Source organism: Natrix helvetica (assembly GCF_964273705.1).
Source record: "Natrix helvetica genome assembly, chromosome: 13".
NCBI classification, from domain to species: domain Eukaryota; kingdom Metazoa; phylum Chordata; class Lepidosauria; order Squamata; family Natricidae; genus Natrix; species Natrix helvetica.
The window spans coordinates 4,824-28,180 of NC_138557.1; the positions used below are offsets into that span (position 1 = coordinate 4,824).

Sequence of the window (23,357 nt, forward strand, 5' to 3'; positions counted from 1 at the left end):
CCCCGACGCTGGAAGTCTTTAAGAAGATATTGGATAGCCATTTGTCTGGAACGGTATAGGGTTTCCTGCCTAGGCAGGGGGTTGGACTAGAAGACCTCCAAGGTCCCTTCCAACTCTACTATTGTATTGTATTGAATTTTCTTGTTCTGTTAGCAAAAACCGTAGGGATGTGTTGCGTTTTCTAGTTCTTGCTCTTCTTAAAAATCAAGCTTCTGGCGGCTTTAGAGATCGACGTTTTTTGCGCTCAAAATTGAAAAACCCGTGAGAGGAATTCGTTTGCGGTGAAATGGCGTGCTTCGAAATGGTATTTCTTGGTGTTTTTTAAAAATCAACCCTTTTGCGCCCGGAGGAGAGGAAGAAAATTCCTGACCCTGCGGTCGGAAAAATGGGTGCTTTGGAGGCAGAACTTTTTTAGGGTCAAATTGAAAAACCTGTGATGGGACGGTAACCGTCCTGCCGCGCCTTAGGAATTATTTCGATCGTGGCGCCTAAATAAGGTGACCGAGTTTTTTACAATGAAAAGGAGGATAAATTGGGGGGGGAAAATCGTAAATAAAAGAAATATTTTATTCATTGCAACGATAATACACTAAAATATGATATATGCGTAATACATTTGTAACGTTTTATATTGTAATTATGCTTACGTGCCTGTTAATTATTATTTAAATGAGTACTTTTCCGTTGAATTAATATTTTTTGTCTATTCTGGTGGGGGCAGGGCCGCAGGGGCTCATCAGCATCTTCAGCGGCAGCCCTGCCCCCTGTGAAAAAAAACGAAGATGGAGCAGATCCGTGCAGATGACGTTGCCGAAACATGACTGGAGGAGGAATTCTGGGAGTTGAAGTCCACAAGTCTTCAAGCTGTCAAGTTTGAAGACCCTGGGGTTTTTTTTTCTAAAGGGTTAGTGGTGTCAGGATCTTGCAACTTGACAGCTTTAAGATTTACGTGCTTCAATGCCAGAGTTCCTGAGCCAACAGGACTAGAGGAGGAATTCTAAGAGTTGAAGTCCACAAGTCTTCAAGCTGTCGGGTTTGAAGACCCTGGTTTTTTTTTCTCTAAACGGTTAGTGGTGCCAGGATCTTGCAACTTGACAGCTTTAAGACTTACGTGCTTCAAATGACAGAGTTTCTGACCCAACATTTTGGTTGCTAAGCAGGAGCGTTGTTAAGTGATACTATATAACACTTTTAATTAAGCGGGTACCTTGAATAAACATAACCTTTGAGTTTCAAATAATACAAATTTCGTTGTTTTCTTAGATGACACCTTGAAAAAAATTCAGGTGCTGCTCAGGCATGAAAATGTGCCGCTCAAACACTATACTTTTCTGCTCACACTGAAAAAAAATTAGAGGGAACATTGCTGCCCGTTGGTGCAAAACACCCAGTCGCCTTGTTCTTGCGTTGTCCCGTGTGTCAACGCTCCGATTAATGCACCCGTGGAAAGCGGAATTCCGAGATGGGTAGATCCTTCGAAAGGTTTATTGGATACGTGAAATTGGTACGAGTGGTGAAAACCGGCTCTGAAAGTTCCTGCCGTTTTCAGCTAATGTCGAGTGAAACTTCCCCGCTTTTCCCCCATGGTCCCATCGAAGTGCCGGGTGTCTGCTTGCTTGCTCCGCTCCGCTTTTTTACTCCGCTTTTGACTATAAAAACCCAGCTATGTATTTCCCACCCCTCCCCGCCCGTTCTTCTGCCCTGTAGCCACCCTGAAGCCTGCGAGGTGGTCTCCGCCAGAATCGCTTCGGGGTTGACGCCGAGCAAGTCCGGGGTAGCCTGCCCCCTGCCTGGCTTCCCGGCCTCCCGGGGACTGCCTGCTGGTCCGATGGATGCGTCCTACCGTACCTGAAGCTGGTGCTTCTAACCCTCGCAAGCAGGGGGGGGTGGAATTTGACAGGTTCGAACCGTGACCTGCCCCTCCCCTCCGCCTACCTGTATTTTCTCAGCTGAGTCCCGCGGCACGGTGGATTGCCGTGCGTCGGCTATTTTCCTTCCCAAGCGGCGTTCCGAAAGGTAAGTATTCTCTGAATTGTGCGAGCGGTGAGCTGGTCGTTAAACCGATCCCACCCCTGCTCGGCTATTCTTCCGTGGGAGGCGCTCGGCTCCGGGAAGGTTATGCGCAAATACAATACAATCCTATACCCGTAGAAGGAGTCTCTGGCCGGCCAGGCCTCTGCGCTCTTTCCGCGCCCTTTTTCTCTGTCATGAGTGAGCGAAAGGGTCTCTTGTTTCCCTTGTCCAACTACGTTGCTATGCTTTGGAATAAATTTTATATCTGTGAGAAAAACGGGGGGAGGGGGGAAGCATTTCCAATTGGACAATACGGCTTTCTGGTCAAAAATGGAATAAATCTTTCGTATGAATTCTTTTCTCTTTTTCTTGGTCATCCGAACCCGGATGTCGTCTCCGCCGTCCGTTTCTCTCAGGCTTGGTCGGCGTTTGCGGATCAAAATATCCCAGCTATCCTTCCGACGCGGAGCCTGCGACTCGGATTTCGAGAGTGCCGGTTCTCCGTAAGTGAGCGGGCGGAAGGTGTGGTACGTCACGTAGACGGAAGACGTCCGGGCCGCTACCAAAGCACTGTGCTTGCTCTAGTAAAGCCTGGATCTGTCCAACAGAGAGACAAGCATTAAAAAAGGAGGATGAGACTCTACAAAGAATGCAGGGAAGACCGACCGAGTTTATTCAGGAGGCTAAAACGGCTCCTCTTTTATTCCCTATGAGAGTGGCCCTTCGTGGTCCGCCTGTGGCCTTATTCCCGAGTCCACCCCCCTTCTTTACCTGTTCCCTTCTCCTGGCAGCTGTGCGTGCGCACGTCGGGAACGGGCTCCAGCTGTTCTTCTGCCTCAGTGCTGTCTGACTTTGAAGGCACCTGCCAGGGGGGGGGGAGGAGAGGCAACATTGAGAAAACTCAGATCACAAAAATGAACTTGAAAATCTGTGTGATATAAAATGATTGAAATTATCTTAAGATAAAAGTTTATTGCTGACAAAATAGTACTTAGTAATAACAAATCAATGTATTAGTAAATAAAAGTTATGAGAATGGGGGGGAGGGCCATTTCCTGCAAAATGTAACTGTCAAAATGTCCATTACCCCTTTCCTTAAATATTTTGTTTTAAAAACCAATAAAGTTTTGTTTAAAAAAAAAGAAAAGAAAAGGCTACGATGGCCTCGATGTAAATGCTATGGGACGGAAAACCGTGCCATCCTGTGAGCGAAGCGAGAATTGCGGCCGCGAAAAGACACCGACCTTTTAAATAGGATTTTAAGGTGATTATCCTGTACGTTATTAAAACCTTATTCGTATTAAGGGGTTTACGGAAGGCGTGTTTGCTGCGATGAAGGAACGCGAAAAGAAATCCTGTTTCGAAAACCCTAAACCGAGTTAAGGCCTAGGATGGCCTGTTACAAAAGTTTTAATAATAAAGGATATTAACCTAAAAACGCCGTTGGGCGGCTGCTATACTTGCTTTGAAAGCCTCCAAAGGTCATTGCAAAAGAAGTTGGATGTTCCCAAAGTGCTGTATCGAAGCGCGTTAATAGAAAGTGATGTGGAAGGGAAAACTGTGGAAGAAAAAAGTACACGAGTGGCAGGGATGACCGCAGCCTGGAGAGGATTGTCAGGAAAAGGCTGTTCAAAAGGGTTGGGGGCTTTCACGAGGAGTGGACTGAGGCTGGAGCCGGTGCATCGACAGCGACCACGCGCAAACGGATCCTGGACGTGGGCTTCCAATGTCGTATTCCTCTTGTCAAGCCGCTCCTGAATGACAAACGACGTCGGAAGCATCTTGCCTGGGCTCTTTTCTGATAAGAGCAACTTTTGCATCTCATTTGGAAACCGAGGACCCAGAGTAAGGAGGAAGAATGGAGAGGCACATGCTGCAAGATTCTTGAAGTCCGGTGAAGTCCGGTGTGAAGTTTCCACGGTCTGTGTTGATTTGGGGAGCCGTGTCATCTGCTGGTGTTGGTCCGCTGTGCTTCGTTAAGTCCAGGGTCGACGCGGCCGTCTACCGGGAGATTTTGGAGCTCTTCCTGCTTCCTTCCGCAGACCAGCTTCGTGGGGATGCTGACGTCATTTTCCAGCGGGACCTGGCACCTGCCCGCGCTGCCCAAAGCACCAAAACCTGCTTCGATTACCGTGGGTTACTGTGCTTGATTGGCTGGCAAACTCGCCTCGCCTGAACCCCGTAGAGAATCTATGGGGCTTTGCCAAGAGAAAGATGAGACACGTGAGATCGAACGATGCGGAAGTGCTGAAGGCCGCTCTTGAAACGTCCTGGTCTTCTGTAACGCCTCAGCGGGGCCGCGGGCTGATAGCTTCCGTGCCACGCCGCGTTGACGCACGAATTGCTGCAAAATGGGCCCAAACCGAGTACGGAGTACATATGCTTTTCAGAGGTATGATATTGTTCTATGTACGATTCTTGTTTTAGTGATTGCGTGTAATATTCTAATTTTCTGAGATGGTGGATTTGGAATTTTCGGGAGCTGTAACCCTTAATCGTCGCAATGATGACACATCGCGGCTTGAACTATCTTGCTTTGCATGGAGTGAGTCTATCTCGTTAGTTTCACCTTTGAAAGTTGCATTACTGAAATAAATGAACGTTTGCACGATATTCTAATTTTCCGAGTTTCACCTGTATTTCTTGCTGTTTTTAAAAAATCAAGCTTTTTGTACCCAGAGGAGGAAAACGTCAGAAAAAGGGGTGCTTTGGAGGCCAAATTTTTTTTGTGCCCAAATTGAAAAACCCATGAGGGGACTTGATTCCGGGTGGAATTTCATGCTTAAAAATGGTATTTCTTGCTGTTTTTAAAAAATCAAGCTTTCTGCGCCCAGAGGACGATTCTACGACCATTCAGAAAAATGAGTGGATGGGAGGCCAAATTTTTTTCAGCCCAAATTCAAAAACGGATGAAGGGATGAGATTTGGGGTGGAATTTCATGCTTAAAAATGGTATTTCTTGCTGCTTTTAAAAATCAACTTTTTTGCACCCAGAAGAGGAACATTTTGCTCTGCAAATTCATGGAGAGCTCATCCTAACCCTAAGTGGAAGTTTCCCGAATGGGGTTCCCTTCGTTTTGTTTTCTCCTAAACAATAAAACAATTATGCTTACAAAGCATTTTTCCCTTTTTTCCCCTCTATGCTTCGGTAAATAGTTCCTTTTCCTGTTGGCTAATTGTTGCACCCGGTCCGTCTCCCCCTCCCCTCCCAGGTTGTAACACCGTGACTTACAACCCTTCGTTTACTGACCATTTACTTACACACAAATTACCTCGGTCTAGGACTTTTCAGACTCTTATGGCATCCCCGTGGTCATGTAATCAAAATTGGGATGTTTGGTGACTGCCGTGTGTTTATGCCAGGCTCTTGTGATCCTTTTTTGAGTCTTGCGTACCTCCAGAAATTGGGGCTTCGATTGTCATAAGTCGAGGACTGCCTGTACACTGGATATGGAAATGGGTGAGTCTTCTTGAAGGTCTTAGGAACAAAATAATTTTTTAATGTAAATGTAGGATGTCGGCTAAGTGCCCGGCACTACTGTAACAAATGTTAATAGATTAAATTAAATAAGGCAAAATGCGCCTTGATTTATGCTACCGTTAGATGGATAAGCAGCTGGTTGAAAGTCATACCCGATGTAGAGACAACATCTGGGAGTTACATCTGGGAGTAAGTGAAATAGACTAGAGGTCCATTACCCCTGGCCAGTTCGGAACTGGGCCCCGCCAAGCGGCAGGTGAGTACACGCATGTGCTTAGCTCCGTTCACGTGAGCGGTGGTGGGCCCACTCCATTTGCTTGAGCGGTGGGTGCTTGTGCCTGCCACTCGCACAAATGGAGCTGCACACAGGAACCTGCGGCTCACACAGAACCGTTCCCTCCCCCCCCAATCCACCAAGCCGGAAAGGTTAGGGACGGCTGACATAGATCCATTCAAGACATGCTCTTCAACCCATATTGATCTGCGTTAGGATGGTAAAAATATTATTTACCCGGTTTCCAAATGATACAAAGTTGGTGGAGGAGGCCTGTGTGAAACAGGGCCCGGTCCAGGGTTTGAGTACCCAAGCTAGAGCCTGGGGAAAAAGAAGCAGGGCCATCCAACCTACAGGGCCTCAGCACCGGCAGACGGCCACACTCCTATCCTTCCCTTCCGACTACAGTAATCCTCAGACTACGATCCTTTGGACCAGAATTTCTGTCACGGAGCCCCACCGTTGTAAAGGGGGACGTAATCCCATGAACGCCTCGCTTAGCGACAGAAATCCCAGCGCTCCCAGTCCTCCTTCCCAAGCGAGACCCTCGCCCCGCAGGGACGGCTGGCCAGGTCCTGCTGCCCTCCTCGCCGGTTCCGTAGGTGGAAAACCCAGGAATCCTGACAGCGGGGCCGCGGGAGCGCCTGGAACGCCCTCCTTCCAGGGCCGCCAAGGCTTCCAACGGGGACTGGAGCCCAGGCCTACCTGCAGTGCGCCCCCGCCCCCTTGGAAGCGCAGGAGGAACGCAGGAATCCGGAGAGGCTGCGCCGGCCAGCCGCGGGAAGGACGGTTCGCCAGCCTTGCTGGGGTGACCCAGAGGAGGGGCTGCTGGGTCAGGGGGAGGGCAACCGGGGAGGGGAGGCCCCACTCGCGGCTGCGGCTCAAAGCGGGACCTGGGTTTCTTTCCGTAGCCCCGACGGGAGCATAGGGGTCCGAAACCCGTGACAGGAAACAGGGGTGAAGGGAGATTCCCCGGGGACGCGCACGAACCGACTCCCAGAGGGGAAAGCGCCTTGCGCGTTCCCGGCAGCCTTCTCGGCGGGGCTCGCGGGAGGCGCAGACAAGCGGACCGAGCGGCCGGGGAAGCTTCGGCTGCGCTCGTGCTTTTCCGGCGGCGGCGGCGGAGCGAGAGGGATGCGCCGTGCGCAATGAGGCGAGCGCGCACGCCCGGCCCCGCCCCTTTGTCTGTGGAAAAGAGAAGAGAAAAAACTTTTTTTTTTAATTGAGGAATCAACAGCCGCCATCTTGTCGCGGAGCCGGAGAGCGTCGCGGGCGGGAGGCGGGCCGGGCCAGGGCGGGAGCCGGGCCGCGGGGAAGCCGCCGCGGGGCCGCTGACGCCGCACGGACGGGCCCTTTTGCGCCTCGGCCGCCGGGTCCCTCCAGGAGGCGCTGCCAGTACCGCGGGCCGCCGCCGCCCGCCCGCCCCGGTCCGGTCCGGTCCAGCGGCGTGAGCCCCGCCGTGCCCGTTCCCCGTGGGGACGTTGGGCCCCGAAGGCGCGGCGGGCCGGCGGAGGACGGGGAGAACGGCGTCCGCTGCGACTGACCGCCTGCCTGACGGAGGGAGGAGGAGGAGGAGGGAGGGGGCGCGGGCGCCATCCGGGCACTGCGCGAGGGGGAGGGGCGCCGCCGCGCTTCCGCCGCCGCCACCGCGAGTCCCGCTGCTGCTGCTGCCGCCCGTGGCGGCCGCCGAGATGGGGGCCGCGCAGCGGCGGGGGCGGCCGGTGGTGAAGCGCTGAGGAAAGGAGGGCGGCCCAGCCTCTCGGCCAGCCCCGCCACGGCGGCGAGCGGGAGAACGACGCGGAGGAGGCGGCGGCGGCGGCGGAGGAGGAAGCCGCGGCCGGCAGAGCGCGGAGCCGCGGGGGAAACCGAGGCCGCGGCCGGCCATGGCGGAGAACTTGCTGGACGGGCCGCCCAACGCCAAGCGGGCCAAGCTCAGCTCGCCCGGCTTCTCTGCCTCCGACACCACAGGTGAGCCGAGCCTGCCGGCCTGTCGGGCGGGGAGGCCCTCGGCTCTGGGTTTTTTGTTCCGCTGCTCGTTGCCCGAGGCCGCGGGGCAGCGGCTCTGAAATGGGGGCCGTAGTCGCGAGTCCCGAGAGATCGGGCAAGAGGAACCGGGGGGGGGGGGCTGGAAGGTGCCGCTCCACACGCTCACCGGTTTCTGCCAAGCTGGGTTCCCGGGCGGCGCATTGTGCCGGGCAGAGGAACCTTTAGCGGCAGCCCCGGCCCTTCGCCTTTCCTTTGGACGTTCCTTGGTGCCGGACATGTCAAAATGCCGCCACCACCCCCGTCGCCCGGCGCTTCTTTACAAAAGCCGAAACGTTTCCGTGATCTCCCGTTGTGAACTAGAATTGGGGTTGTCTTCTGGAAGTATTTATGTTGACTGAAGTGAGTGGGCTTCCCGACACTCAGCGATTCCCTCATCTAGGGCTTTTAGCTGGGTCTGATTACGAGGTTGTTGAAGTTGTGGAAAGCTCGAAAGCCTCTTTCTTTGATGCACAGCGGTACAACATAAACTCAGAGAGGTGCTTAGCTATAATGTGGCTTCAAAATTATTGCATATTTCAGCAATTTCAATTAATTCAATTATGCTATAAAATGCAGGGAGGGAGCCCCTATATATATAAAAGGCCCTTCCTCTTAGTCTCACTAGCTGGACTTTCTTAATTGGGGTGGGAGGGACCCTGTCTCCCTGTTGTAGTGGGTTGGTAAATATAACATGAAAAGACAGTCTTTCAAATAAGCACAATAAATGAAATACTGTATTAGCAAAATTACATTACGCGGTTGTCTACTTAATTTTGAAAACATTTTGATGTATATTACATACTTGTTAGAAAAGTTTGTCACCTTCAGATTTAGATAGCAACATACGATATACGTGTCTCGTATTTTCATGTCCCTATGTATAAAACTTAAATGAGTTGTTCAGGCCCAGAGGTGAACTATTTGTTTTTCTGATTGTTGGTAAACTACAGTTTACTACTGTGTTCGGCCTAACTGATGCAGTTTACGGGAAGCTTAGAAGTAAAGTTTTGAGAATGCATTGCTAATTGTAATACAGTACAATCTGCATAAACCATATGCTACAATTGTTTATTTTTGAAGCATCTCTTCCCCCATTCCACTGCCCGCAAACATAATCGCCATCCCTAAACCATTTGTCTGTGAAGGTTCTCAATCATCCAGGTTAGGGTTGTGCCAAAACATGTTTTTTTCAAACTTGAAGACTTCTTCGAGAAATGGAAACTTCTTCAAGAAAAAGTCCAGTTGTCATTTGAAAAGTGCGCCTTTTGGGATATCCTTAAACCGTAGTTATATGTTTGAAAACTCAAACATGTTTTTAAGTTTTAAAGACGATAGCTGTGCTAATGATGTGAGAATCTGAATGGTTTTTACACTTTAGCTTTTGCTTTAGGGTTTTGAGTTTAAACAAATTTAGTTTCCTTACGATAGCAGAACCCTTTATTGCTATTACAAATTTAGGAATACGCTGAACTAGCTGGTCTCGTTTGCGTCTCTATTGATTACATTATTGTTTGAGATTTTTAAAACCATGGCGATGCAGTTCATGTTCTTCAGCGTATTTTTCTGTTCGTGGATTTCTAATCGGAGGAATCGTTTTCTAAATGTTAAAGCGATACTTTGTATAGGAAAACAAATGATAAAATGTTTTTGAGTCGTTTAATTTACTGTTATTCTTTGTTTAATTTCATTACTTTTGCTTTATGCTGTAGTGAGTTTTTAAAAGAAATATTAATATATAGTAGTTCTTTATTCTTTTTTTTTCTTACACAAACTTCTGTTAACTTTACAGATTTTGGAACTTTCTTTGATTTGGAAAACGATCTTCCTGATGAACTGATCCCCAATGGAGAGCTGAACCTTGTAAACAGCAGCGGAAACATTGTTCCAGATGCAGCTTCTAAACACAAACAACTTTCTGAACTTCTGAGGGGAGGCGGTGGCTCTTCTCTTAACCAAGGAATTGGGAATGTGAACTCCGGTAGCCCTCTCCAGCAGAGCATCAATAGCCAAGTCCCGACACAACCGAATAGCGTGAATATTGGCAACTTGAATGTGATGGGCAAGAGTTCATTAAATCAGGCAGACGTTGGTGTTTCAAGCCTGGCCAAGCAAGCAGCCAGCACACCTGGGCCCAACACCTCAGCCACTCCAGGCCTGAATTCTCAAGCACAGAAACAAGTGGGAATGGTGACAAGCAGTCCAGCAACCTCCCAGGCAGGTTCTGGGATATGTATGAACGCTGGCTTCAACCAGGGTCATCCAGGTCTTCACAACAATAACTCTGGCCACACTTTAATGAATCAGAGCCAACAAGGACAAGGGCAGGTAATGAATGGTTCCCTTGGGACTACTGGAAGAGGCCGAGGTGCCGGATTGCAGTATTCTGTCCCAACCATACAGGGAAATACAAGCAATGTGCTGGCAGAGACCTTGACGCAGGTGTCTCCTCAAATAACAGGGCACACAGGCCAGGCAGGAGCCATGGCAAAAGTATGTGGGGGTCACGTAAACTGGGGAATGGTTTGCAGTTTTATTCAAATGCTCTGTGAACGCAAAACTTAAAAGGCATTTATTTTTGCAGCTCTCATTTAAATAACTAAATTTCAAAATATATCAGAATAAGAATGATTTAGTTATCTAAGATCTAGAGCAGAGGTGGCCAAGGGCTACACAATAGTTTGGGAAGTAGAGCAAGAGCTACCAAATAATTATTTGCGTTCTTTGGTCTTACAAGATTTTGTTTTTCCCGTGCTATCTGTGTTGTTTAAAATCACATTGGCGTATAGTTGGACGTATTTCAAGTCCGTGTTTTAAAAATCTCAGATTGGTACAAAACTCTGAATTTTGCAGTTACGCTGCCAAATTTATCGGTGTGAGCGGAGGGGGCTCTCTCTGTGTGTGAGTGTGTTGGGTTGGATTGTCACAAAGTAGAGGGGCAGGGGAGGGGGTAGTACAGCCTTTCCCTGGTTTAGAATAGTTGCCGGTTATTATTTGAGACTGGTGCTGATTTGAAACTTGATTTTGTAGTTGATCGTATCGTTTTCCCAAGTGTGGTGTTTCCCTGAAATGTTGCATTATATCTTTGAGCTGGCTGCCTGAAGATAATGTCACAAATTGGAATTGGGAAAACTTCTCTTTTTAAAAGCAGATGTTTTAATCGGGGCTGCACTAAGTTTTTAAAAGACCACAAAGAAATAGTTGTCTTGAGTTTGTTATTGATGGTATCTGATCACCTAAATTGCTTGGAATGGAACAATTAATAATTTCTGGCGTTGTTGTATGCTGAATGTTTCGATTGGACTCTTTGTATTTATTTGTGACAATTTTTTCCGTTCAGCATCAGCTGATTTACGAAACGATTGTAGAACCGTAAACTTAGAAGGAGCTAGTGAGGCGTGAAGTCTTTACTCTTTGCAGGATCCACATTAATGCATCTTCAACAGATGGCTACCCAGCCTCTATTTGAAGACTTAAGGTTGGATAATCACCCCTTCTTTGGGTAATTGGTTCCACTGTTGGAGTCCTGTTGATCTTAGAGCGTTTTCTTACATTCAGTAGGAATCTGCGATCCTACAATTTCCACGTATTATTCCATATCCTGCATTTTGGAATACTATAGCACGGGCAGCAATAATTGGGTATGATTTCCTTCCCGGTATTTGAAGACTGCTGTCCCATTCCATCCCTACCCCCATGCCTTCTCAGAGCTAGCCGTTCCTAGAATCTTCCTTCTACTGAGGGCCTGAGGTTTTTAATCCCTCGATCATCCTAATTACCTGAATTGGTTTGTAACTGTGGTGCCCATTTACTACGTACAATCCTTGAGAGTCAGATTTCAGATAATAATATCATTTCCTGCCGTGTAAAAAAGTATACTTTGATTAATGTCATCTAACGTTGAATTTTCCTCACACGCAACTACATTGCTTTGTCAATTCTTGGTGGATTATAATAAGTTGGTATTCCAAGTTCAGTATTGCAAATACTGTTGCCAGCCAGGTATCTGCCATTCAGTGTTGGTACATTTAATTTCTGTTTCCTAAGTGAAGAATTTTGCATTTTTCTGTTATTTTCAGGCCATTTCTTTAACCAAGCCCTAACCAGTTTTCTGTCTTCTGTAGATTTGTTCAACATTTCCTCCTTCATCAAATTAGTTAATAAACATTTTGAATAGTACAGAGCCTAGGATTGACCCTTGTGATACCATATTCAGTTCTTCTCAATTTCAGTTTGATGAAGATCTGTTTATGATTTAGTGTACCAAAATCAAGATATATTATGTTTACAGTATCACTAGGGTCTATTAAGTCTGCTTTTAAAAATGAAATCAAGATATTTGGACAAAATTCATTTTCCACAAATCTATATTGACTTCTGGTATTATTTTCAAAGTGTTACTGATACTGCCATGCAGTGGTGGGTTCCGGATCCGGTTGCAACCGGTACGTTGCAACGGGGCCCGGCGTCCACCACGTGAATGCGCGCAGCACGTGCACAGTGCACGCGTGCGTATTTACCACCTGCAACGCTCCAGCTGCTTGGCGGAGCGTCACGCAGGCGCCGTACACTTCATGCACGAAAGCCCCAATCGTCCCAAATAGCGGTTAGGAGAGCAGGCGGGTGTGTGGGCCCTCCGGATCACCGGAACGGAACGGGCGTACCAGTCGTATCCCACCACTGCTGCCGTGTCAAGAAAGGCAATTAAGTTGAATATATAGAAGCTTGATAGTCTAGGTAGCTGACTGGCTAGGATTCTGCAGATTCTGTCAATATTCCACTGAAAGTTATAGCAATTCCTTCAACAATTTCTGGGAATCGTGTCATTATAGCTGAGAGACAAAATGGCATTCAGAAGTGTACGTCCAAGCAGAGTTTAGAGGGGTGCTTTAGTTTGCGGGCATCCAGGAAAAGGATGATATAGTAAATCTTAACATCATTGTCAACAGATTATTGGACGTAAGATTATGAAGTCCAATAAATGCAATACTTTATTACAGAGGTCTGTGTCAAACATGTGTTTTATGTGTAAGTGTTGAAATGAATACACAGCCAAGGAATAAATATAAAACTAAATATATATAGGTCAGTGTTTATGATAAGAATTGAGATATTAGTGAAGCAAAGAAGCATAATTATAGGTTCTGAATAAAAGACAGACGTTTTTTGTTGGTTAAGTGGAATGACTGCCAGAAGATAAATTAAAATCCTGTATGAATAAATGTTAGTTGAATCTCCTGAGAGAAGAAACAGAAAATTAAGGAAATTAAATGCATGAGCTTCTTGGGACATAGTAAAATAAATTATATTAAAGAATGCAAAAAAAGGTGGAATTATGCTGGTGGGATATTTGGTGGAATATTTGAAAAAGGCAGCTTGGTGAAATCATGAAATAAAATAAGCTGTGATTTAGAAAATGCATATAAGAGAATGCTACAAAAAAGAGAGAGAGATATTGTATAATGTTTATTATATAGAAAAAATAATTGCAAAATGTGGTTAAAGAGAAAATGGAATAGTTAAGATTAAAAGGGCTAGACAAAGCAGAATGATTTTGATGGAAGCAAATAGTTGTTTTGGAAGTGGGTGAAGAAGAGCCAGCAGAGTGGAATTAAAAATAAAAATGATGAAATTATTTAGGATAAAGCTGTGGTGAAGGAACAGCAGAAAGAATATTTTAGGGGCTTGACAGTAAAAACTGGAATTGTCACAAATGCTGCTATTATTGTTACTATTTTATGGCCAGCAGTCAGAATTAAACTGAAAAATTAAGATACATTAAAAACTAACAAGAAAAAAATCAATATAAATTTTCCGGGAGAGGTGGAAACACAGGATTGGACAATCTTGAAAGATCTATCCAAACACACAGGAGGTACAAATGGAAACTGGTCCTTGTCAAAATCTGTTCTTTAAAATGGGATCAGTAAAAATGTTTCCGGATTCTCTCTGTCTAGAGAGCAGTGAAAGAACATGTAGCTCAAGGACTCCGCTGCATCTCTACAAAGCCATTGAAGACTATAGTTTTGTAATGCTCCAATAAGACTGGCAAGGCAGTGCATCTTAAATGCTACAAATGTAAGATACAAGAAAAATATAACAAAAAAGTCATGAATGTTGTGTGAATGTTGAAGAAAAATAACCACTGCCGGTATAGATGGTTTAATTGGAGAAATGTTAACGTGCATTGTGATTTGTCTATGAAATGTCTGTCTGATTTCAGTATAGGTGTGAAGGTTACATTATGGGTTAGGATTGGGAAAGATTGCAATGATGTTGTTATTCTCTCCTACAAAGGAAAGGATATTAAGAGGTAGGAAAGGAATACAAGTGAACTGGTGAATGTGGAGTTTTGGTCTGTTACACTGAAGGTAGTTCTGGAAAGTAGCATATGCCAATCGTTTAATATGACCGATGCCTCTGAAGAAATTTTAGAGTTAAAGAAGAGATGATGGAATGGTAGTGTTGAAAGAAATGTCCTTCTGAGTTCGGCTCCAAGTGGGGAAAAAGACACTGGAGACATGGAGGCTGCTTGGAAAGATGGTTTAATGGTGGACAGGACCACATGGCTTGAGCCCTGAACAGAAAAGGTGATCACATGCTTCAATGTTGGTGGAGAAGAAGAGAAGGGCAGAGAAGGGAAGATGGAGGGGCTTGCTAGGCTTTTTATAATCTGTTCTGCCCCACCTTTCTGTTTCCTGTTCCTGTGTAAGAAATGTATTCTGATTGGCTGTCAGACTCACATGGGCCCATGCAAGGGCAACCCTCTAGGCTGCTGAGTTTTGAATCCAGGTTTGATTGAGTTCAGATGCCATGTGGTCAGTTGAGTAAAGGCTTATATTATCATGCCTTCATTGTCACTGCCAGAACTCTACACTCATCCCCCTGGAGCTGAACTCTTTATTATGTAAAGTGGACTAGCTTGGCCTTCTTAATGGCCCATTGACAAAGTGAGGATGGGCTGGAAGCTGTAGGAATCCACCCTGTGTTTAAAATGTGTTTCTCCCTTTTTTCACATCCAGGAAAATATAATATTCTGCCTTTTCAATATTTCCTAGGATATTTCATTTTTCTGGGAGAGGGCTAGGTGATAACTTCCTACAGTAGAGTGGGCCGAGCAATATTTTGTTGGTTATAGATTACGCTTAGTATTCTTTTAATGTGTAGATGGGAGTATAGTGGATAGATTAACAATGCAAAGCAAGCAGAGCCAGGATTTTTGGAGAGGGGAGGTTACCACATTGAGACTTTTATGCCATTAGCTTTCAGTAGCTGCATTCAGAGATGGTTCCAGTTACTGCAAAAATGGAGTTTGGGGCACGGATGATACTCTGAGGCCTCGAGATGCTCTGGATGGAGCTGTGATGTGGTTCTGTAGACGTCATCTCCTTGTCAGATTCACTATTTTCTTTGAACAAGAAAATGGATACACAATATCGTGTCTAAGTTTAATGTCACAACTGATGAAAGAGACTTTAAGCTCATCAACAATTCTTTGAATAAATCAACTTGTGCAGTGCAAATAAAATATTCAATTAAAACTTAATTGTGGAAGGAACTAAAGACACTTGTCCCCTGACAGCCTGTAGATAAAATGTATTAAGCTCAGTGAAAGGCCATCATTTTATTACTATAGATACAGAATAGTAAAGTATGAAAGTATTTCAGAGGCCATCTAGTTTGACCATCTAGTTTCAATGAAGGGTAGACTTAAGATTTTCACACTGATTACTATTATCCAGCCTCTGTTTGAAGACCTCCGGTGAAGGGAAATGTACCCATTTGCAAGGTGACTTCTACTCTTCTCAGGAATTCTTCCTAATATCTAATTTGAATTACCTCCCTGTGTTTTCAACCCATTCGTTCTGGTCCTGCCTGTTGGAGTAACAGAGAACAAATCCGCTCCACCCTGTATTATATGTTTTATATGTCTGAAGACTGCCGTCCTATCTTTTTCAGTCTTCTGTTCAGCAGAATACTTAAACTCTGTTCGTTGAACCATTTCTTGTAGGATTTTCCCCCCAATCCCCACACCAACTTGGTGCTTTGTTGTCTTCAGGGCCCAACACTGAGTACGGTCTTCTAAGATGGCTTTTAATGGGTGTTTATATGCCAATTGATTACCTCAATTTTTAAGTCTAAAAAGTCTAGAGGACACAAAATATTACGTTGTCAGGTTACTGATTTGAACTGGGCACTTGAACGATTTTAGACTGATGTGGGGTGTTAACTTTGGTGACTCTTCATTTTGATTTCAAACTAACTAAAGCTTGTTCAAACTTCCAATATTGATTTTGAAAGCCCTTCGCTGCTTAAATTGCAGCACCAGAAGAATGGTTTCTTTCTATCTAGACTTATGTCATTATTGTTTGGTCTTTCTGAAGTCCGCTTCTGAAGTGTGGCCCGGGGCCTGCTTAGGAGCGAAACTCTTGAGGGCTAGCCTGCTGCTTACAGAATTCCATCCCCAGAACTGTCCAGTGTTTGGCTCGTTATCTTTTTCAATGCCAAACAAATACTTATTGAATATTATTAGATTTCTATATTTCTACCATGGTGCATTTAGTACTTTTGTTTCTATGACATTTTTTTTTAGATTTCCTGAGAAGCATGACTTAAGCATTACTGTTTTGATTCACTGCTTTTAACTGATATGGTTGCTTTGCTCTCTTGTTTTTCATTTGCATAATAAGGGTTTTATTTGCAGTTTTCAACCATGGACTATAGAGAGATATATAAATGTTTGAAATAAATTAATATAAAAACACATTTCAGAAATTTCTGGAGAACCGAAAAGCCAATTGAGAGGGCTGCTCTGATTCTGAAAATAATCCACAAGCAAGTGACACAGACACAACCCTAACCCACTTCTTTGGTTACTCTGTAGAAACTGGTATTCAGAACAATGCTGGCTTAAAGCCCTTAAGACGATTGGTCCTCGATAGACCAATTTCCGTGATAAATTAAGGAATTTATTTCATTGCTATCTTTCTGGAAAGAAATTGGGAAGTTATTTCATTTTTCTCGTGCTGCTTATCCCACCGTTGAACGATTGGGTACTGGTCTTCTTCAGAAGGGAAGGAGAGAAAGTAGAAGGGCTCTGTATTTAATGGATCTGCAACATGCATTTTTACATCTCTATTATGCAGACCAAGATGTTGTATAATGTTATTTTCTAAGGCGCATCATCTATTCTTTGGATCCAAATAATTTGCAAAGATTTTAATAGTTAATGGTTGGCTAGAAAGTATTAGGGTATGGTTTGAGGATTACAAAATTAAGACACGTTGGTCATATAAAATAGGCTTCAGGATTTGAATGCTTTAATCATCTAGTTTGTCATTTATATTCTAGTAGCAAATTACTTGGCTATTAACTAATTTGTAGGGGTTTTTTTGGCTTAATTGTTCTTTAATAATTAACATTTCAAATAATTGTGTTTGATTTTTTAAAATCTTGTCCATTGATTTACCTTCAGTTTTTTTTAAATTGACTTTGAGATCTAGCAACCATTTTCTTTTCAACATCTTTGCAAAATTACGCTTGGATATTAGTAATTTCTATATTAATAATCAGTAAGCAAGATGAAAAATATTATTGCAGGTAGAAAATGCATACCTTACACAAGGGATCTTTTAAGCTTATTTTGTAGTTCCTCTGTTAAATGCCAACTTTCATCAGTCCCGACTAACATAATCGTGGATCATGAATGCTGGGACCTCTTGTTCCAAAGCCTCCGGAGGGTCACAGAGTCTCGATTTGTTATTTACAATGCTTTAAAGTTAATGTGGCCATCAAAAAAAAAATCACAGCAGAGCAGGTTACATATCTATCGAGTGGCAGCAATGTTAGTCAGAAGAAGGCGCTTTGATTTATTTTGTACTTAAGCCTTTCAGCTAAAACTATTGCATTTTTATTCTTGTGCATCTTTATGTTGAAATATTATAAATAAGATTTTAAAAAATGAACGGCAAGTAATTTCCTCTTCATGTGAAACATGCTTATTCCCATTCCAGGGATGATTTTTTTCTTGTTATAAAAGGTGCAGTGTTCCTTCAAAAGTAATACTTGAAAATCATGACTTTGTGTGGATCATGACGACAAAACCATGTACATAATTATAATAGTCTTAACTGTTAAGCTTTAGGTATATAGGAAGTCCTTGTTTAGCAACTGTCTCAAATAATAATCATTTGCGGTTACAACAGTGATGAAAAAGTAACTTTGTAACCAATTCTCATATTTATGGCCTTCTCACGTCTGCAAAGCAAAAACAAGCTGAACGAAGATTGTAAGTACAGCCACGGTTTCACTTAACAACTGCTTTGCTTAATATTGGAGTTGCTGGCCCCAGTTAGGTCACTAAAAAGGACTACCTGTACCATTAATTCAAGCAAGCTACATTTTGGGCTTGGAAAATTATATATTATTCCTTTCAGTCTGTACCTTCACTTAAGGGAATGCAGGATGCTAACATTAATTTTGCTTTCATTCCAGATGGGAATGGCGAGTAACCCAGGTCCCTTTGGGCAGCCATTTAGTCAACCTGGAGGGCAGCAAATGGGAGCAACAGGAGTCAACCCACCACTACCAAATAAACAAGGCATAGCAAATAACCTGTCTCCCTTTCCTTCAGATATCAAGAGTGTTTCAGTTACCGGTGTGCCAAATATGGTGAGTTGCTTGTAACTCATTTGGAGCTTTGCTACGGTACTTAGGTTTTTTTTTTGTCAATACTACAAGGGGAAGATGGTAAAAAAAAAAAACTATCATAGTATTCCGTGAGAATAACAGCAAGAGATATGCAGAAAATTGCATTCTAAATAATTTGGAACTGAAGTAAGTGATAAGATTTTCTGAAGTTACCTGTTAGGAACTCTGGAATGAACTTTCTTGTGCCTTTAGCATTTTAGTAGATTTTTAGGAGCTGTTTCAAATAACGGACACATTTATTAGCAACCTTGGTGAAGTTGAGGGAGCTAATAAGGAATCTTTTCCTGTGGGAGATTTATTTGGTTATGCTAAAGATTTCTCAAAGTGTGCAGAGAGAAAAAAATCAGCAAACACTGGAGCAGCTTTTAGATAGAGGCAGATCGCTTTAGAATGTATGTTGTTCTCATGTAACCGTGAAGTACAGACCCCTGCAGCTGCACTAAGTTGAACTGATTTCCATTCAGTATGTGAAGGCTCGTGTAATGTTCATGTAATTCAATTACTTGTATTTTTAATGACTTTTCATTAGAGAAAAATAGATTTGTGGCTTGTAAAATATTTTGACTGTGGCACTATTTTTTTAGTCCTGGGTCTTTTACTCCCAAACAATCTACTGTGTGTATTATTATGTAAGCTGCAATATTGTGCTAAAGTTAAGAATTGAATGGCCTATGGACACTGAAGAGGTAGTTTATCACTCTAAATAGATTTAAGATGGTAGTCAAACCAATATATTTATTAAATGTGTATGCGGTCCGTCACATATAAAGCTTAATGTAATGCATTTTTTGTTTGAAGTCTCAGATGCAAACCCAGGTACAGCAAGTGGGAATTGTATCTACACAGACTATGGCAACAGGGCCAACAGCGGACCCTGAGAAACGCAAATTGATTCAGCAACAGTTGGTTCTGCTACTTCATGCTCATAAGTGTCAGAGGCGAGAACAAGCCAATGGAGAAGTGCGGACATGTGCTCTTCCCCACTGCCGAACTATGAAAAATGTCCTGAATCACATGACGCATTGTCAAGCGGGAAAGGCCTGTCAAGGTAAGAGCCAAGCCTGTGGTGTGTTGCTCCCTAGCTTTGGTATAACGCAGTTCCTTCCTATGGTTTTATACAATTACTACTAGGAGATAGAAATTGAACAAATGCCCAACCTGGTGATCTGAGAAGTTGAAATGCAACACCTATGATTCTCAGCCAGCACAGCCATTGGTAATTGAGCATATCTGGAGACTGATATAAACCATTGGTTCTCATCTTAACGGTGTTGTATAGTCCCTTGAAATCAAAATGGCTGGGTAAATTCTTTTTCCTTGCTTTGGTGAGACAGAATCTTCTAGAAAGAAATGTGCTTTCATACATGTTTGCAGCTTTCACCTTCATTGGATTTGCATTGATTTTCAGTAGTTAAAAATACAGGCATTTGTTGTCTTGTATGGGACTGCAAAAAGCTACTTCCAATCCATTTTCGTTGGGCTGCTTTTGACTAACTAGTGTTCTCCTATTAAAAGTTTTAAAGTTTAATGTTTTGCTGGCATTTCTGCTTCCTCTGTATGTTTGGAACCTGAAGGAAGATAGTTTTGACTGGTGAGGCTAATCTTTTTTCAAACATGTCAAAGCCAATAAGCAACCTCAAAAGGTTGCATTTCTTGTAAATTACAGTAACTCATTTGAGCAATGAGAGCTTTGCAGCATGGGTCTTTTTTAGAAAAATATGTCTTTCTTTATGGTATTTCAATGCAGTCATTCCAGTTACTGGTCCTTTGTTTAATAGGTGATACCCTCAGTATATGATCAGCACAGAGAATTCTCTGTTGCAATATAGCAAATAGTAGGAATTAGTGGATGCTCCCTGTTCATAGATCCAAGGTTTGCAAATGTTACTGTGTGGTTTAACAAACTTAGAATTAAGGTTATTCGGGACTAGAGCAGGGGTGTCAAACTCGCGGGCTGTGGGCCGGATGCGTCACATGCTGGCCCCACCCCCGCCCAGTTTAGCGAAGGGGAGAAAAGTCCCAATATGTCATGTGATGCCACCGTGACGACACGAGTTTGACACCCCTGCTATAGAGGTTTAGTTTCTGGTTTCTCTTCCATAGTGGCACATTGTGCATCATCACGTCAGATCATATCCCACTGGAAGAATTGTACACGGCATGATTGCCCAGTGTGTCTCCCATTGAAAAATGCTAGTGACAAGAGAAGCCAGCAAAGTAAGTAGCCTGTTCAGTTGAATAATTTTTCTATTGGAGTAAAGAGAAATGCAAAAGAAGTGCATTGTCTCCATTTCCTGCTTTACTCTGAAACTTGTTCCTTTAAAATGATATTATCGACTTAAGAATATATAAAGCCACAGTGTTATTAAGATATTTAATCTTAAATAGTTTGCTAAAAAGCCTCCGAGGGTAAATGTAGAGCAGGGGTGTTAAACTGGCAGCTTGCAGGCCGGATGCATAATGTGCAGGCCACGGCCACCCCAGCTCCACAAAGGAAAAAAACATTTCAATATGTCACATGACAGCAATGTGACGCGGCGAGTTTGACACCCGTAACGTAGAAGAATAGGGATAACCTTGAAGAAAATATCTCGCAGCTATTACAAAGACACCTGCTTAGTCCTGAAAAAGAGGAAATGGTGAGGAATCAACCTAAAATTGGCACACTTGAAGTCCTTTGAATATAAGAGGAAGGAAAAGAGAAATCCTGTCAGGTTTTCAAGATTCTGTTACTGTAGTCGATATCGATAAAGTAAAATTCCATTTTTTTTTGTGACTCAGTTCCCTGAATTGGACTTCACAGTAGGTTCCAAGTTAGAAAAATCATGAGAGCCTTATTGTTGAATATAAAAAGTGATTATCTGAAAGTATTTTTAAAAAATGTATTCAGATTTCAAAACTTTCTTCAAAATCATTCACTAAACCATCAAACCTAGCACTGCCTAGAATCACTCTGTGAGGAAGATGAATGGTTTATAAATTTGATATATAAATACATAAAAACCAAAAAATTAAAATGCCGTGTTTTTCAGAGTATAAAACGCACCTATTTCCCTCCAAAAAGAGGGTGAAAATCTGGGTGCGTCTTACACACTGAATACAGCATTTTTGGCCTCCCAAAACCCCGGCCCGCACATCCTTTTTTTTTTTTTTTTTTGCAAAAATGGACCCACAGAGGGTTTGGGAGGCCTGCAAAGTGGTTCTGGGGGCTAGGGAAGGCAAAAGCTTTTTTAAAAAAATTACCTCTTCAAAATCTTGGTGCGTCTTATACTCCGATGTGTTTTATAGTCTGAAAAATATGGTATATAATTATGAGCATAATTATATATTCTGTTCTGTTTGCTATTATGGAGATCAGATAAATCAATTGATCTGGTAACCAATCTTTCCGAAGAGTCAATTACTAAATGTGATAGAATCTGGGCAGAGCACTGTAGAGAAGTAAAACAAAGAATGCCAATTTAAGGATTTGAGGGATAAATTATTGATTCTGAAGTATATTTTGTAGGGATATATATATATCTCACATAATTGTTTTTTCTTAAGGACTGACTGTTCTCTAATTACAATTTTTGAATAGATTTCTCAGGGTGCTATTGAAATTCTTCCATTTCAATAGAATTAGAATTAGAGCTATTCTAAAGAGGGGGAAAGTTATTTTGATCTTGAGGTGAAACAACGCCTACAATGATTCCTTTGTATGCACTTGTAGATCAAAATAAGGGAGTATCGTTCATCAAGAAATGTATGTACTTCTGAGTATTTACAAACTAACCCTAATGTAAATTTGCTGATAGGTTGAATGGTCCCTTTAAAAATGCTGGAGCTACCTTGGAAGTGAGCTCAGCACAAACTAAACCTTGCTATGTGTGGTAGAAACTTCAAAAGCTTCCCCATAGTAGAACTGGGGAAACTCAGGTTGGAATCTCCATCCAGGCCCAAAATTTATATTTAGTCAGTCATGGTTCTCTTAGTTTCACTTGTCTCATGAGAGAACATAGATTGAAAAATCTGTTTGAGTTATGAGCTATCCCAAAGGTTCTTCAGAAGAAGCTTCTTGGATGCGAAGTGAAAAGTTTCAAAGAAGAACCGGCAAGTCTAGTTGCCTCTTGAAAAAGCACCTTTGGGACAACCATGACTTGCATGACTGAGACTCTCCGTAGGGTTATGAGCTAGTGTTTCAATTTTTTATCATTAGTGCATTAGCTTGTGGTATATGTATTGCATAATTCAGTACTTTTTCCCCTCCCCCTAGCTCTCCTTGGATCACCAGCTGGTGGAATCCAGAATTCTGTGGCATCTGGAACAGGACAGCCCCTAACTCCTTCCCTAACTAATCCTAACCCTATTGACCCCAGTTCCATGCAACGAGCCTATGCTGCTCTTGGCTTACCTTACGGCAATCAACCACAGGCACCGTTGCAACCACAGGTACCAGGCCAACAGCCTACACCACCTCAAACCCACCAGCAAATGAGGACTATCAGTGCACTGGGTAAGCAAGGAAGCTCCTTCTAGCAGCAGAGAGAAAGTGAGAATGTTGTTTTCAGTTGATATGGTCAGGAAAATGGAAAAGAAGAGAAGACAAAGAATCCTTGATAAGTGCAAGGATATCCTTGGCTGTAAAGTGGGATACATCATTTTCCTTTCATCAGAATGAGTTTTCTCTGTGTTTAGGAGTACTTAGAAACTTGTGATAGGTAAAGAATGGAGTTGTTTAGTTCTCAAGGGTTTTCCCTGTATTGTATATTCAATTTGTGTGATTCAGAGAAGAAGTGGAATCAATTCTCTGGAAGGAGGGCAGTATGCATCATTGGCATGCAAAGTGTGGATGGTTGAGGATGGAGGGCAAGTTAG

General features: G+C 43.4%; 2 protein-coding genes across 4 annotated transcripts in view; one reads left to right on the top strand and one right to left on the bottom strand.

Annotated features, from left to right (window-relative positions):
* Positions 1-537: 537 nt before the first annotated feature.
* LOC309398515 (uncharacterized protein) lies at positions 538-7,653 on the bottom strand (the record flags this gene model as incomplete). The annotated part of the gene is made up of 4 exons (XM_081965481.1): positions 538-2,610; positions 2,785-2,875; positions 5,286-5,491; positions 6,474-7,653. The coding sequence occupies 2 exons, from the start codon at positions 7,651-7,653 to the stop codon at positions 5,433-5,435; spliced, it is 1,239 nt and encodes a 412-aa protein (XP_081821607.1). The 3' UTR covers positions 538-2,610; positions 2,785-2,875; positions 5,286-5,432.
* CREBBP (CREB binding lysine acetyltransferase) overlaps positions 7,504-23,357 on the top strand; it is a 41,895-nt gene continuing 26,041 nt past the window's right edge. For 2 of the 3 annotated variants that reach the window (XM_081965571.1, XM_081965572.1), the window contains exons 1-6: positions 7,504-7,736; positions 9,583-10,283; positions 18,285-18,461; positions 19,299-19,548; positions 20,604-20,717; positions 22,756-22,995. In XM_081965571.1, coding sequence (XP_081821697.1) covers positions 7,652-7,736; positions 9,583-10,283; positions 18,285-18,461; positions 19,299-19,548; positions 20,604-20,717; positions 22,756-22,995 — 1,567 coding nt within the window. In that variant the 5' untranslated portion in view covers positions 7,504-7,651. The remainder of the gene's footprint in view (positions 7,737-9,582; positions 10,284-18,284; positions 18,462-19,298; positions 19,549-20,603; positions 20,718-22,755; positions 22,996-23,357) is intronic. The other variant, XM_081965573.1, reaches the window with a different exon arrangement.